Here is a 15,927-nt window from a genome sequence, read left to right as displayed (position 1 = left end):
TAAACCATGTCTTTTCAGTCGTCTTTAGACTGCTCCAGTGGCTGCGGTAGGGGTCGGAGCAAGGCTACCTTCAGTACTCCGTGGCCGTCTGCGGGCACTGATGGTGAGCTATCGGTCTTCTTCTGGTGTTGTACACTGTGGACGTCCCGTACTGTAGCGCCTAGACACGTTTCGTGTCTGCTGCCGCAGTCTTGAGATCACACTTTGTGGCACACAGAGGGCCCGTGCTACGAACTGCTGTGTTCAACCAGCCTCCAGTCGCCCTAGTATTCTACCCCCCATATCTTCATCAATATGTGTTCTTTGAGCTATTTTGAACACACAGTCACCATTAGCACGTCTGAAAACGTCTGCACACTTACTCGTTGCACCGTACTCTGACATGCACCAACACGGCTCTGCGTATGTGGACTGCTGCCATCGCCACCGTGGGACGACCGCACGTCAAATGCACCGGATGGTTTTACCCCGTGGTGATTTAAACCCGCAGACAGCCCACCAGAGCGTTGTTTCACCATGTATCAGCATTATCATTAATTTAAGAGCGTGAGCGTTTGTGCCTCACCTAGTGAGCCATTTCACGTTTCGCTCCCCGTCTGACGTGCTGGTGTGTGTTTGCAGGGCTGTGATGGAGTGAGGGCGCGCCGCCATGCTGGCCGAAGAGCCCTTTGTGACGGTGGTGTCTGTGGACGGCGACGGCGCCGCCCCCAGCTCACCGCCCCCCGCGCCGCCCCCGACCGCCGCCTCCGCCGCCCCCGACCCCACGAGTTTCGTCACGGTCGTCTCCGTCGGGTCAGAAGACTACCTTGACCCTGAAGAGGATGACGCAGAAGAGGTAACGGTCGCCCTGCTGTAATAAGCGTAACAGTTCATTTCTTTACAGCACGTTTATTATGTATTACTTCTTATTTATAGCCTTTTGGATACCGAATTCGTATAGGACCATATCACTGCTTATACAAAGTGCTCAGTCCTACTGCTATTACTGTGTCCACTGCAACACCTCTTCGTCTCTTCCGTGAAGCTTCCGTGGCTTCCTGTCAGGACTCACTTCTTTTACAATCGCGGCTGGAATCCCTGATCTCGGCGGGGTGAGACACATTTCGCGATGTACAGTCAGTTCCACAAGAAAGTTTACGCCTTTATCTGTATGAAATAAAATACACTATTATAAATACAGGGTGATTATAATTAATCTTTCAAACAGCTGTAGAAATAACACCACTGGTCAGAATGACGTCAAATTGTAACGAAATATTATCGGAGAAGCGAGAAAACGTATTGCAAAAGAAAAATAAGTAGTTACAAAATGTAGCAATGGATGGCGCTGTGAGCATCATAATTTAATAGTGGTCGATTACAAGTGACAAATGAATTATACAACAATGCCTAAGGTGTACGTTTGGCGTAAAACAAATTGTACTACTCAGTGTGCATGGGTGGACAGATGTGGCTGTTAGTCACGTAAGCCCGTCCGCCACGGCAAGGTCATATCACATCGGATGGGAAAAATCGGTTTTTAAGTGTCCTCGAGGCCAAAAATCGCATGAAAAGGGTCACTCACTTCGGTTTTTGTCTTGAGGCCAAAAACCGCATCAAAAGCATCAATCAAAATCAAGTCTGACTATTATGGCGCCGAACATGTTCATTATGCTGTCCACCGTTTTCTGCAACAAGTTGAAACCGGAAAACAGCACGTTCCACAACTGATCGAAGCGTTCCCGGGGTCACGTTCAGAACGTGTTGCGCAATGCTTGCCGTCATTGCAGCTAAGTTTGCAATCGGAACACTGAACACAACAGCGTTCAGATCGCCCCACAGCCAGGAGTCACACGGAATAAGACCAGGTGATCGGAACGGCCAGGCTGCAGGGAAAGGGCGCTTCAGCAGCTGCTTAACTGGATTTGCAATATGCGGAAATGCGCCATCTTGCATAAAAATGACTCCATCCACACATACACGGTGTTGGACAGCTGGAATAACGTGGTTGCGCAAAAGACACTCATAGCGCTTACCAGTGACGGGACAGGTGACAGGACCTGAAGCACCAGTCTCTTCCAAAAAAATGTGGCCCTATGATAAATGTTGCCGTAGACCCGCACCACACAGTGATCTTTTCAGGATGAAGTGGTACTGTATGATTTGCGTGTGGGCTTTCCGTTGCCCATATTCGACAATTCTGTGTATTAACATATCCTGTCTGATGGAAGTGGGCTTCGTCTATCCACAAAATCTTCCGCTTCCTTGCGAGCAAGAAATTCTGAAGCAAAGATCTCTCTTGCTGGCAGGTCAACAGGAAGCACTTCTTGCACTAGAGTAATTTTGAATGCAGAGCAAAGAAGGGTGTTTCGTAGGATTTTACGCACCGTGCTCATCAGGTTCTAGCGAAAAATGTTCGAATTACATATTGTAGATTATGAATCTGTGTTAATTTCAGTGAAATGCTTGTAGCGTGGACTTATCTTGCTGGTTTTGGCGACTTTTCTCCCTCAACTCAATGTTGATTCCGATGCAGAATATTAATTGCGTTAGCACACTGGACTCGCATTCGGGAGGACGACGGTTCAATCCCGTCTCCGGCCATCCTGATTTAGGTTTTCCGTGATTTCCCTAAATCGTTTCAGGCAAATGCCGGGATGGTTCCTTTGAAAGGGCACGGCCGATTTCCTTCCCAATCCTTCCCTAACCCGAGCTTGCGCTCCGTCTCTCATGACCGCGTTATCGACGGGACGTTAAACACTAACCACCACTATTAACTGCGTCACTGCAGAAATTAAAGCAGTGAATGTGAAAAGCCGATGATATTATAGATTTACACCAAAACATAGTTTGCATTGTCTGTTAATATTTATATCAGAACATTCGTATAATGTGCCTATAAAGATCATCTATTCGATACCACTGAAAACACCTGTTATTCTACTGCCATCCTACGCGACACGCACTCTTAGGCTCACTGCTTGTATAGTTTGTTAACAACACAAGTTCTTTGAACGTATTGTTCAAGAAAGTCACATTAATTGACTTACAATCAAAATCGGGTGTTTAATAAGAAGTTACAGCTACATCTTTGAAGGTAATAAATGACTGATTATAATAAATGTGATTTCTAAAATTTCTAAAATTTCTTTTGAACCATAGTACCGACATTCTGCTTGATAAATGTAACTAACAATACTTCACACACAAAATTAATGTTTCTTTAATTACAACAGAAATTATGATGCTAACATATTTTGGAGTACTTTACATAATGTGAAAATAGATTTTGAGGTAGAAATTTTACATAATAATCTCTTTTTGATCAAATGGTCGAAATAATAGCGTGTTCATGACAGGCAGCTCTAGAACTTGTAGTTAGAGAATTAATTACAATGAATGTGATTTGAATTTTTATAGAAACATAACCTCTTGAGAGCGAACGTAACTGTCAGTGCATAAGTTAGCCAAAGCTGTACCCAAAACGTTAATTCTCACGTTTAGCGAAATAATCGAATGTTGACAATTAATTTTCCATTTAATAACTGAATATACTAATTTTAACGCTAAAGTTTCCAACAGAGTTATTGTCTGATTTTTTTCCTCAATTATTTCTGAATGTATTCCGATCTCTGTCTTCCCCTCCAGTTTTCGCCCTCTACAGCTCCCTCTAGTACCATGGAAGTCATTCCCCCATGTCTTAACAGACGTCCTATCATCCTATCCCTTCTGCATGTCAGTGTTTCGCGAATATTCCTTACCAATTCTGAGCAGAACCTCCTCTTTCCTTACCTTATCAGACCACCTAATTTTCAACATTCGTATCTAGTACCACGTCTCAAATGTTTCGATTCTCTTCGGTTCCGATTTTCCCACAGTCCTTGTTTCACTATCAAACAATACTGTGATCCAAACGAACGTTCTCAGAAATTTCTTCCTCAAATTAAGGTCTTTGTTAGATACTAGTAGACTTCTCTTGGCCAGGAATGCTCTTTTTGCCATTGCTAATCTGCTTTTGATATCCTCTTTGCTCCGTCAGTCATTGATTGTTTTTCTGTCCAGGTAGTAGAATTCCTTGAACTTCATCTACTTTATGACCTTCAATTCTGATGTCAAGTTTCTCGCTGTTCTCATTTCCATTACTTCTCATTACTTTTGTATCTATTCAATTCACTCTGAATCCATATTCTGTACTCATTAGACTGGTCATTTCATTCAGCAGATCATGTAATTCTCCTTCGCTTTCACTCAGGATAGCAATATCTTCAGCGAATCGTATCATTGATATCCCTACTCCTTGAAGTTTTGTTCCATTCCTGAACCTTTCTTTCATTTCCATCATTGCTTCTTCGATGTACAGGTTGAACAGTGGGGGGTAAGGACAACATCACTGTCTTACACCGTTTCTAATCCGAGCACTTCGTTCTTGGTCATCCACTCTTATTACTCCCTCTTGGGTCTTGTACATACCGGTACCGTATGTTATCCGTGTCTCCCTATAGCTTACCCCCTATTTTTCACAGAATTTCGAACATCTTGCATCATTTTACATCGTGAAACGGTTTTGGAGATCGACAAATCCTATGAACGTTTCTTGATTTTTCTTTACTCTTGCTTCTATTACCAAGCGCAAGGTCAGAATTGCCTGCTACGCTTACCTTTCCTAAAGTCAAACTGATCGTCACCTAATACATCCTCAATTTTCTTTTCCTTTCTTCTTTATATTATTCTTGTCATCAACTTGGCTGCATGGACTGTTAAGCTGATTGTGCGATAATTCTCGCACTTGTTAGCTGATAGTTATACAAATGAAATAAATAGTATTTCTGTAAATTTAGATAATTGACGATTACAATAAGATACTTTTGCATTAATTAAAGGTTACTGTTAATTGTACTTGAATGAGCTGTAGTTGACTAAATGGGTGCGTTACATGTGTCGTGTAGAATACTGCTTGATACAATACACACCAAAAGTTATATTTTAACATTTGCTACAATGTACACACATCAAAAAAATTTTGCGTCACCACTGTTCCGAGAGTTCCGGAACTGGTACAGAAAAGTGGAATAGAGATTAACATAAACATCATTTCCGCCGTTTTTTATTGCTAATAAAAACCAAAAATTGCATGTTGTGCCACAATACAGCGAGACCTTGAGAGGTGTGGGCCTGACTGCTGTACGCACCGATACCTAATACCCAGTAGCACGTCCTCTTGCATTGATGAACGCCTGTATTCGTCGTGCCATACAATCCAGAAGTTCATCAAGGAACTGTTGCTCGAGGTTGTCGCAATCCTCAACGGCGATTCGGCGTAGATCCCTCAGAGTGGTTGGTGGGTCACGTCGTCCATAAACAGCCTTTTTCAATCTATCCCAGGCACGTTCGATAGGGTTCATGTCTGGAGAACATGCTGGCTTCTCTAGTCGAGTGATGTTATCCTGAAGGAAGTCATTCACAAGATGTGCACGATGGGGAGCGCGAAGACGAATGCCGCAACAGTATTCTGCCGATGTGGTTGACTGTCGGTCGGAGGATGGCATTCACGTATCGTACAGCCGTTACAGCGCCTTTCATGACCACCAGCGGCGTACGTCGGCCCCACATAATGCCACCCCAAAACAGAACGGAACTTCCACCTTGCTGCACTCGCTGAACGGGGTGTCTAAGGTGTTCAGCCTGAGTGGGTTGCTTCCAAACACGTCTCCGACGGTTGTCTGGTTGAAGGCATATTCGACACTCGTGGGTAAAGAGAACGTGATGCCAATCCCGAGCGGTCCATTCGGCATGTTGTTGGGCCCATCTGTAAAGCGCTGCACGGTGTCGTGGTTGCAAAGATGGTCCTGGCCATAGACATCGGGAGTGAAGTTGCGCATCATGCAGTCTATTGCACACGCTTGAGTTGTAAGACGACGTTCTGTGGCTGCACGAAAACATTATTGAATATGGTGGCATTGGCGTCAGGGTTCCTCCGAGCCATAATCCGTAGCTAGCGGCCATCGACTGCAGTAGTAGTCCTTGGGCGGCCTGAGGGAAACATGTCATCGACAGTTCCTGTGTCTCTCTATCTCCTCCATATCAGAACAACATCGCTTTGGTTCACATGGACACTTCCCTTGTTGAGAGCCCTTCCTGGCACAAAGTAACAATGCGAAGGAGATCGAACCGCGGTATTGACCGCTAGGTAAGGTTGAACTGCAGACCACACGAGTCGTGTACCTCCATCGGTGGAATGACTGGAACTAATTGGCTGTCGGACCCACTCCGTGTAATAGGCGCTGCTCATGCATGGTTGTTAACATCTTTGGGCGGGTTTGGTGACATCTCTGAACAGGCAGAGAGACTGTGATACAATAACCACAGTCAAGGTCTATCATCGAGAGTTTTGGGATCCCGGGGTATCGCAAAACTTTTTTGATGTGTGTAGATCGTGTATACGTATAAGGGTCGCCGTGGTATGCCGGTGGCGGTCGCAGGTGCTGGTGTACCGGCTGCCGGGCGAGCGGCTGGGCTTCGGGCTGCGCTTCGAGGGCGGCGCCACCAGCAGTGGCACGGGCCAGCAGCCGCAGCAGCAGCAGGCGGTGCGCCGGCTGTTCGTGCAGTCGTGTGCGCCCGAGTCTCCGGCGGCGCGCGCGCTCGCGCCGTGGGGCCGCCTGGCGGCCGGGGACCAGATCCTGCGCATCGACGGCGCGCGCGTCGCCGCCATGAGCCGCGCAGACTGCGTGCGCGCCCTCAAGGACTCCAACGTCGCGCTGCGCCTGCTCGTCCGCCGCCCGCAGGTCACACTTTTCTCTCTACTCTCTCCCTCCAGTAGCCTTAAGCAGTGCTCCGATATACACTCCTGGAAATGGAAAAAAGAACACATTGACACCGGTGTGTCGGACCCACCATACTTGCTCCGGACACTGCGAGAGGGCTGTACAAGCAATGATCACACGCACGGCACGGCGGACACACCAGGAACCGCGGTGTTGGCCGTCGAATGGCGCTAGCTGCGCAGAATTTGTGCACCGCCGCCGTCAGTGTCAGGCAGTTTGCCGTGGCATACGGAGCTTCATCGCAGTCTTTAACACTGGTAGCATGCCGCGACAGCGTGGACGTGAACCGTATGTGCAGCTGTGCCACTTCCCAGCAAATTAGGGACACTGTTGCTCCTGGGGTATCGGCGAGGACCATTCGCAACCGTCTCCATGAAGCTGGGCTACGGTCCCGCACACCGTTAGGCCGTCTTCCGCTCACGCCCCAACATCGTGCAGCCCGCCTCCAGTGGTGTCGCGACAGGCGTGAATGGAGGGACGAATGGAGACGTGTCGTCTTCAGCGATGAGAGTCGCTTCTGCCTTGGTGCCAATGATGGTCGTGTGCGTGTTTGGTGCCGTGCAGGTGAGCGCCACAATCAGGACTGCATACGACCGAGGCACACAGGGCCAACACCCGGCATCATGGTGTGGGGAGCGATCTCCTACACTGGCCGTACACCTGTGGTGATCGTCGAGGGGACATTGAATAGTGCACGGTACATCCAAACCGTCATCGAACCCATCGTTCTACCATTCCTAGACCGGCAAGGGAACTTGCTGTTCCAACAGGACAATGCACGTCCGCATGTATCCCGTGCCACCCAACGTGCTCTAGAAGGTGTAAGTCAACTACCATGGCCAGCAAGATCTCCGGATCTGTCCCCCATTCAGCATGTTTGGGACTGGATGAAGCGTCGTCTCACGCGGTCTGCACGTCCAGCACGAACGCTGGTCCAACTGAGGCGCCAGGTGGAAATGGCATGGCAAGCCGTTCCACAGGACTACATCCAGCATCTCTACGATCGTCTCCATGGGAGAATAGCAGCCTGCATTGCTGCGAAAGGTGGATATACACTGTACTAGTGCCGACATTGTGCATGCTCTGTTGCCTGTGTCTATGTGCCTGTGGTTCTGTCAGTGTGATCATGTGATGTATCTGACCCCAGGAATGTGTCAGTAAAGTTTCCCCTTCCTGGGACAATGAATTCACGGTGTTCTTATTTCAATTTCCAGGAGTGTATATGCACTCAAAAGTACGAATATACGAGGGGGGAACCAAAAGAAACCGGACTCAGAGGGCGCTGCCGCTCGTACTCGTAGTGCAGGGTTCTCACGCTGGATGGTGTTAGTAGAGACCTTCATGAAACAGCTGTGCAGACGGCGTCAGTGTACAGCTGAAGGTGCAAGTGTGGTATTGTGTTTTTTCTGACTGTTGACGGGTTACCTCTGCGAAGTCGTTATGGGAAGAACATAGAGTGTGTGTGAAATTTTGTTCCCTGCTTAAAAGAACTGCAACGGAGACACCCCAAATGCTTCAGGAAGCTTTCCAGGAGGACGCTATGAGCCGCACACAGGTTTTCGAGTGGTTTGGGCGCTTTAAACGTGGTCATATGTGTGTTGAAGTCCGAGCTCGTTCTGGACGTCTTTCAACATTGAAAAGGTCCACCAAAAGATCAACGAGGATCGTCGCCAAACGACCGACCAAATTTCAGCAGAGACAGGAATCAGTTGGAGCTCGTGCCAGCGGATTTTTAGTGACGATTTGCACAGGAGACGTGCTGCTGCTGAATTTGTCCCGCGCCTTCTCACACAGGAGCAAAAAACCATCCGCATGAACGTGTGTCAGGACTTGAAAACAGAGATTGCACGTGATCCAAACTTTTTGAACAAACTCATTACAGGGGATGAGAGTTGGTGTTACGGGTGTGACGCAGAAACCAAGCAAGCGTGAAGCCAGTGGAGGACTCCCAACTCTCCCACACCAAAAAAAAGCAAGGCAAGTGAGGTCAAATGTGAAGACACTGATCATTGTCTTTTTTTATGTTCGTGGAATTGTGCATCGGGAATTCGTACCCCGTGGACAGACTGTTAACCAGCACTTTTACTTACATGTTTTAAGGAGTCTGCGAGAGGATGTGAGGAGGAAACGTCCGGAACCTTGGCGGTCAGGTGACCGGTTTCTGCATCACGACAACGCTCCAGCACTCACGGCCTTACTAGTGACCCACTATTTGGCATCTCAGAGGAGGTCTGTCGTTCCCCACGCTCCGTATTCGCCGGACCTAGTCCCGTGCGACGTTTTCTTATTTCCGTGAATGAAAAAAACGCTAAAAGGAGAGCGTTATGACGATGTGGAAGCGGTATAAAACAACTTCGCCAAGGGCACTGGACGATATCAAACTTGAAGAGTTCCAAACATGCTTGCAACAGTGGGAAAAAGAGACTTGACAAGTGCATCGCATGTTTGGAGGTGACTGAAGTAATTTTGTAAAAAGGTTCATCAGTAACTTTTTATGACAACAATACGGTTTCTTTTGGGTACCCCCTCGTGTGCATGCATCTATGCTTAAAAATCTGGTAATTATGCTCTAAAAAGTTTAAAATACGCATAATAAAAAAATTCATAATTTGAACTTCCTCACATCTTTTAATCCTCCTAAAGAAATCTGATTATGCGAGGGTCACTCCAAAAGAAACGCACAATATTTTTGTAAAAAATCCATTTTTTATTCCACATGTTTGAATGGTGTACAGTGTGTGGATATATGCTTTAGCAACAATATTTTCATTTCTCCACATAACTTCCATCCCTCTCAACTGCCTTACACCATCGTGCAACCAGCGCCTGTATGCCAACACGGTAAAATTCTGGACCAACCAGTTGGAGCCACTTTTTGGCAGCGTCCACAAGGGAGTCATCATCTTCAAACCTTCTTCCACGAAGAGTCTTTCAGTTACTAAAATGTAGACTTTCAGGCCGGAAATGTCATGTCCATTATGATTATCCGGGCTCCAGAATGAGATTTTCACTCTGCAGCGGAGTGTGCGCTGCAGAGTGAAAATCTCGTTCTGGAAACATCCCCCAGGCTGTGGCTAAGCCATGTCTCCGCAATATCCTTCCTTTCAGGAGTGCTAGTTCTGCAAGGTTCGCAGGAGAGCTTCTGTAAAGTTTGGAAGGTAGGAGACGGATACTGGCAGAAGTAAAGCTGTGAGTACCGGGCGTGAGTCGTGCTTCGGTAGCTCAGATGGTAGATCACTTGCCCGCGAAAGGCAAAGGTCCCGAGTTCGAGTCTCGGTCGGGCACACAGTTTTAATCTGCCAGGAAGTTTCATTATCCGGGCTCTTATGCAGTGGTCGGTTGATGAATTTTGTCTCAATTCCCAACGCTTCGTCACCGTCTGTGGGAGACATCTTCAAGCGGGTCTGTAGCTCGATGGAAGGCCCAACACACCCGCTAGCTCGCTACTGACTGCCGCTAAATTCCGTGTCCGCGCGCTCCCGAGCTGCGGCGTAACGTCACGTGTTTTGAAAACGTCAGTGCAATTGGCCGCTGTCCGCCTCCGTCGATCGCCGTTGCCATCACCCAGTAGTGGACGGGTGGTACACATCTTCTTTAACATCGGCATCCATATACCATTTAATTTCTTTCAGTTTCCCAAAGAGATGATAGTCACATTGAGCCAGGTCAGGACTGTAATTCGGGTGTTTCAGTGTTGTCCGTCCGAGTTTTGTGATCGCTTCCATGGCTTTTTGACTGACATGTGGCCGTGCATTGTAGTGCAAGAGCAAAACATCCTGCTTTTGCCGATGTGCTCGAACACGACTCAGTCGAGCTTGAAGTTTCTTCAGCGTCGTCACATATGCCTCAAAATGTATAGTGGTTCCACTTGGCACGGTGGCCGAGCGCTTCTAGGCGCTTCAGTCCGGAAGCGCGCTGCTGCTACGGTCGCAGGTTCGAACACTGGCTCGGGCATCGATGTGTATGATGTCCTTAGGTTAGTTAGGTTTAAGTAGTTTCTAAGTTTAGGGGACTGATGACCTCAGATGTTAAGTCCCATAGTGGTTAGAGCCATTTGAACCACTTGGCATGATGTCCACAAGCAAGAGTCCTTCGGAATCGAGAAACATCGCAGCCATAACTTTTCCAGCACAAGGTGTAGTTTTCAATTTTTTTCTTTTCTTGGGTGAATTTGCATGATGCCACTCCATTGATTGCCTCTTTATAACTGGTGAAAAATGATGGAGCCATGTTTCATCACCTGTCACAATTCTTCCAAGAAATTCATCTCCACCATTCTCGTACCGCTCCTAAAGTTCGGTGCATACCGTTTTTCTTGATTCTTTGTCAGCCACTGTCAACATCCTGGGATCCAACCTGGCACAAACCTTTTTTAACGCCAACACTTTCCGTATTCTGCAAACACTTCCTGCCCCTATCCCAATGTTGTGTGACAATTCGTTCACTGTGATGCGTCTGTCAGCAGTCACCAGTTCGTTACCTCTCTGCACATTGTCTGGAGTGTGTACAGTACGAAGCCTGCCGCTGCGAGGACAATCCTCAATATTACCGCGCCCGCTTCCATCACGTAACCTGCTTGTCCACCAACTAACTGTACTGCGATAGACAGCAGCATCTCCGTACGCCTTTTTCAAACTCTTGTGAATGTTTCCCACTGTCTCGTTTTCACGGCACCGGAATTCTATGACAGCACGTTGCTTCTGACGGACGTCAAGTGTAGCAGCCATCTTGAAGACATGCTGTGACGGCGCTACTCATGGGAACAGGTTGAACCAAGTTCGAAAACAAGCGGGAAGGATGTGTCTACACACTGTAAAACTTTCACACATGCAGAATGAAAATTGTATTTTTTACAAAAATAGTGCGCATTTCTTTTGGAGTGACCCTCGTACAATTATTCTTAAAACATGAATTAACAAAGTTAATATTTATCACTGTCTGTCTGTGTCTTTCTCTTGGTCTATTTTAGCGTCAGTTGCTTTTATTGCAATAAACAAATATTTTTTACAGTTTTAAAATGTTTTTATACGAAGAGAAAGATCTGTCGACATCACACGAAGTCGCAGGACAGTACCGAAAACAGGCTATGTCACTTACAGAATAACCATTAAGCTGTTTTTCAGTCTCCTTGTAACACTTTGCTCACATCCCGAAGAAATATTACACCCGGATTTCTTGCTTCAGTTTTCTCAATTCTGTTGCGAAGGCACTTTTGTATTTCTCCTGGTATGTCTCCGACGACAGCTGTTTCGTAGACCTCAAGGGCAGAAAATATAGGCATTCATTTTTCTTCAAAACGTGTGATTGTGGCTGGGAGTTTACTGAAATAGGTCCTAATAGACACTAATTTACTCTGGAGACTTTCTTCGTTGTAAGCACTAATTGCAGCTGGGATACTTGCTGCTTCGTTTCTGTCCATCACCCTTGTCACGTCTTCTAAATGCTCACTGAAATGCAGAGCTGCTTCTATCCATGTTTCTCACCTCGTGATGATCGGCTGTGGGGGTAAACGAATACCTGGCATCATTTCAGTAAATAATTTTACTCTTGATGGCGCCTTCACAAACACTTTTTTCACAGGGAAAATTAAGGCATTTACTTCTGGAACATATTTTTATTAGCAGCATTCCTGTGAGCAGCTGTTTGTAAATGTTGTGTAATCTGGAATTTTTAATCACGGGGCACCTGTAACAATAATATAAAAATAAAGTGAGTTTATTTTCATTAAATAAAAAATGAACTCGAAAATCACATTGATTTTTAACTTTGAGAAAGCAAAAATAGAACTTACGTCCTTCTCACACACTTGGCACAATACTTCATTAGAATGGGATTTCCATCAATCCACTGTCGAAGTAAATAAACTTTACTGTTGTTCTCCTTCGGCATTGTGGTAATATTGTCGCCTCCTGCACACTTCGGAAATGGTGAAGAACAGCACACTAGTTACTGATTTATAGGTAGCTGACAATGGAACTTATTCATTCTTGGAAATGTCATTGTTGCCGCTTCGTTTGTGACACAATACAAACCGTACTGAATTTTATGACGCGATGGCCGACCGAACTTTAAAGCTTTGCCGCATGATTGTTGATCACTGTTTAGTTTTTGTTAAGCTGTTGAGAGACATATTTTTATAGTACAGGAACCGCTCATTGCTGATTGCTATGTTCGCCTCACTTTTAGGCGTCCTTTTATGGATATGTAAAGATGAAAGAAGTCATTCTACACAAACAGAGCAATAAAAGAGAAATTTGCTGTGGTCTTACTCTTCTTCTTGAACTATTGTGGTGAAATAATTGTATTTGAAGAACCATTGCTGCATAAGTAAAATATATGCATAAATATGCAAAAATTATTTACATATGCCATAACTCCTTGAATATGCATTTATATGCACTATCACGCAAATATGCATAAATCCTAGCTCTAGTGGTAAGTAAACGCCTGTGAAAATATTCCGGGCTATTATGCCGTGGTCGGAAGAGTTCGCTGTCAAAACCCAACGTTTTGCCCCCGTCTGCGGTAATGAAATGATCAACATGCCAAAGTAAACACGTTTCAGCCGTCTATCTTCCAAACGTATTTTATTTGGCTACCAGATTCGGCGGTTTCCTACGCCATCGTCAGGCCACTCACAGACGTGTAGGAAGATTCCATCCCCCTTCTGGTCAAACAGGGGCCAGCATTCGAATACTGGCATCTGTAGATTTCTGCTTGCTATAGCGATCACTTGACCCATGATGGGAGCCGGTAGCGCTAATGCGACTGCTCGACAGCTGCCGCTCCCGTATGTTTTTCATTCCTGCTCGTAAAGCTTTGAACTTCGATTTCTCGAAAACGTTCGAGGAGCGCATCGTTCTAGAGCAACATTCTTGACATCTGTGTACTGCAATCATTCAGTTGCGTGTGTAGGGTCAATGGTCACCATATATCGATTGTGCAATATCGATATTTCCGATATATCAATACTGATTCTTACACTGCTGGCCATTAAAATTGCTACACCACGAAAATGACGTGCTACAGACGCGAAATTTAACCGACAGGAAGAAGACGTTGTGATATGCAAAACATTAGCTTTTCAGAGAACTCACACAAGGTTGGCGCCGGTGGCGACACCTACAACGTGCTGACATGAGGAAAGTTTCCAAACCGATTTCTCATACACAAACAGCAGTGGACCGGCGTTGCCTGATGAAACGTTGTTGTGTAAGGAGGAGAAATGCGTACCATCATGTTTCCGATTTTGATAATGGTCGGATTGTAGCCTATCGCTATTGCGGTTTATCGTATCGCGACATTGCTGCTCGCTTTGGTCGAGTTCCAGTGACTGTTAGCAGAATATGGACTCGGTGGGTTCAGGAGGGTAATACGGAACGCCGTGCTGGATCCTAACGGCCTCGTATCAGTAGCAGTCAAGATGACAGGCATTTTATCCGCATGGCTGTAACGAATCGTGCAGCCACGTCTCGATCCCTGAGTCGACAGATGGGAACGTTTTGCAAGACAACAACCATCTGCACGAACAGCTCGACGGCGTTTGCAGCAGCATGGACCATCAGCTCGGAGACCATGGCTGCGGTTACCCTTGACGCTGCATCACAGGCAGGAGCGCCTGCGATGGTGTACTGAACGACGAACCTGGGTGCACGAATGGCAAAACGTCATTTTTTCGGATGACTCCAGATTCTATTTACAGCATCATGATGGTCGCTTCCGTGTTTGGCTACATCGCGGTGAACGCACATTGGAAGCGTGTGTTCGTCATCGCCATACTTGCGCATCACCCGGCCTGACGGTATGGGATGCCATTGGTTACACGCCTCGGCCACCTCGTGTTCGCATTGATGGGACTTTGAACAGTGGACGTTACATTTCAGATGTGTAACGACCCGTGGCTCTACCCTTCATTCGATCCCTCCGATACCCTATATTTCAGCAGGATAATGCATTACCGCATGTTGCAGGTCCTGTTCAGGCCTTTCCGGACACAGAAAATGTTCGACAGCTGCCCTGGCCAGCACATTCTCCAGATCTCTCACCAATTGAAAACGTCTGGTCAATGGTGGCCGAGCAACTGGCTCGTCACAATACGCCAGTCACTACTTTTGATGAACTGTGGTATCGTGTTGAAGCTGCATGGGCAGCTGTACCTGTACACGCCATCCAAGCTCTGTTTGACTCAATGCCCAGGCGTATCAAGAGGTGGTTGTTCTGGGTACTGATTGCTCAGGATCTATGCACCCAAATTATGTGAAAATGTAATTACATGTCAGTTCTAGCATATTTGTCCAATGAATACCAGTTTATCATCGGTATTTCTTCTTGGTGTAGCAATTTTAATGGCCAGTAGTGTATATAAATTTTTTGTGAAGAGTTTGATCACTGTCGATTTACACGCAAGTTTACTGGCAAACATTTTAACACTTCTATCGTGTTTAAATTAAAGAAAATTTATGAACATAGTTAATTACACTGAATCTTTATTAATGTAAATATCAGGGAGAAAACAGTTCCCATAAACTGAAATTGCTATCTGCAAAACAGCGAGAGTAATATTTTTATGAAATTTTACGTTGTATCTTAGTGGAATGTAGGTTGAAAGTAATGATTTTCAAAAGTAATGTCAATATCAATATTTACAAAATATTATTAATTCATGAATGGGATAATTTTTAAAGAATTACAAGGTATATTGAAAGTCATGTAAAGATCACTTTTAAAATTGAGAAAACAGTCATCCTACATAAAGCTCGGTATTATGAACTTCTTAGCTTGCTGCAGTGATTGTTTCTTTTGGAAACACCCGACACTGAAGTTAGTGTAATATTCAAATAACTTCTTACTAAAAGTCAACGAATCAAAGACTAATGTTCGGAACTTCCTCACAGTCCTATGGACAGACAGCCACAGATGTTGTCGATTTGATGGATGTTTCTGCAGAGGGCAGGTTCCCAACTCTGGACAGAAGAACTTCTCTCCTACTGTTCGCGTTTAGTGCGAGCGAACTGTGGTGTCACTTTGTATGTGAAGGCTCAGCTCCAACAAGTTTTTAGAGTTTTTTCCTAATTTTAGACGTAGCAATAGGTTTACTTTTTATTTAAGAGTTTCCACACGTCACGTT

At 45.8% G+C, this 15,927-nt stretch overlaps 1 protein-coding gene across 2 annotated transcripts in view; it reads left to right on the top strand.

Moving 5' to 3' along the window:
• Window positions 1-15,927, top strand: part of LOC126271939 (uncharacterized) — an 891,928-nt gene that overhangs the window by 317,642 nt on the left and 558,359 nt on the right. For both annotated transcript variants that reach the window (XM_049974360.1, XM_049974359.1), the window contains exons 4-5: window positions 622-835; window positions 6,459-6,761. In XM_049974360.1, the coding sequence (XP_049830317.1) occupies window positions 650-835; window positions 6,459-6,761 (489 nt within the window). In that variant the 5' untranslated portion in view covers window positions 622-649. The remainder of the gene's footprint in view (window positions 1-621; window positions 836-6,458; window positions 6,762-15,927) is intronic.

This window comes from Schistocerca gregaria, chromosome 5 (assembly GCF_023897955.1).
Source record: "Schistocerca gregaria isolate iqSchGreg1 chromosome 5, iqSchGreg1.2, whole genome shotgun sequence".
In the NCBI taxonomy this organism is placed as follows: domain Eukaryota; kingdom Metazoa; phylum Arthropoda; class Insecta; order Orthoptera; family Acrididae; genus Schistocerca; species Schistocerca gregaria.
This window is presented reverse-complemented; position numbering and strand designations above follow the sequence as displayed.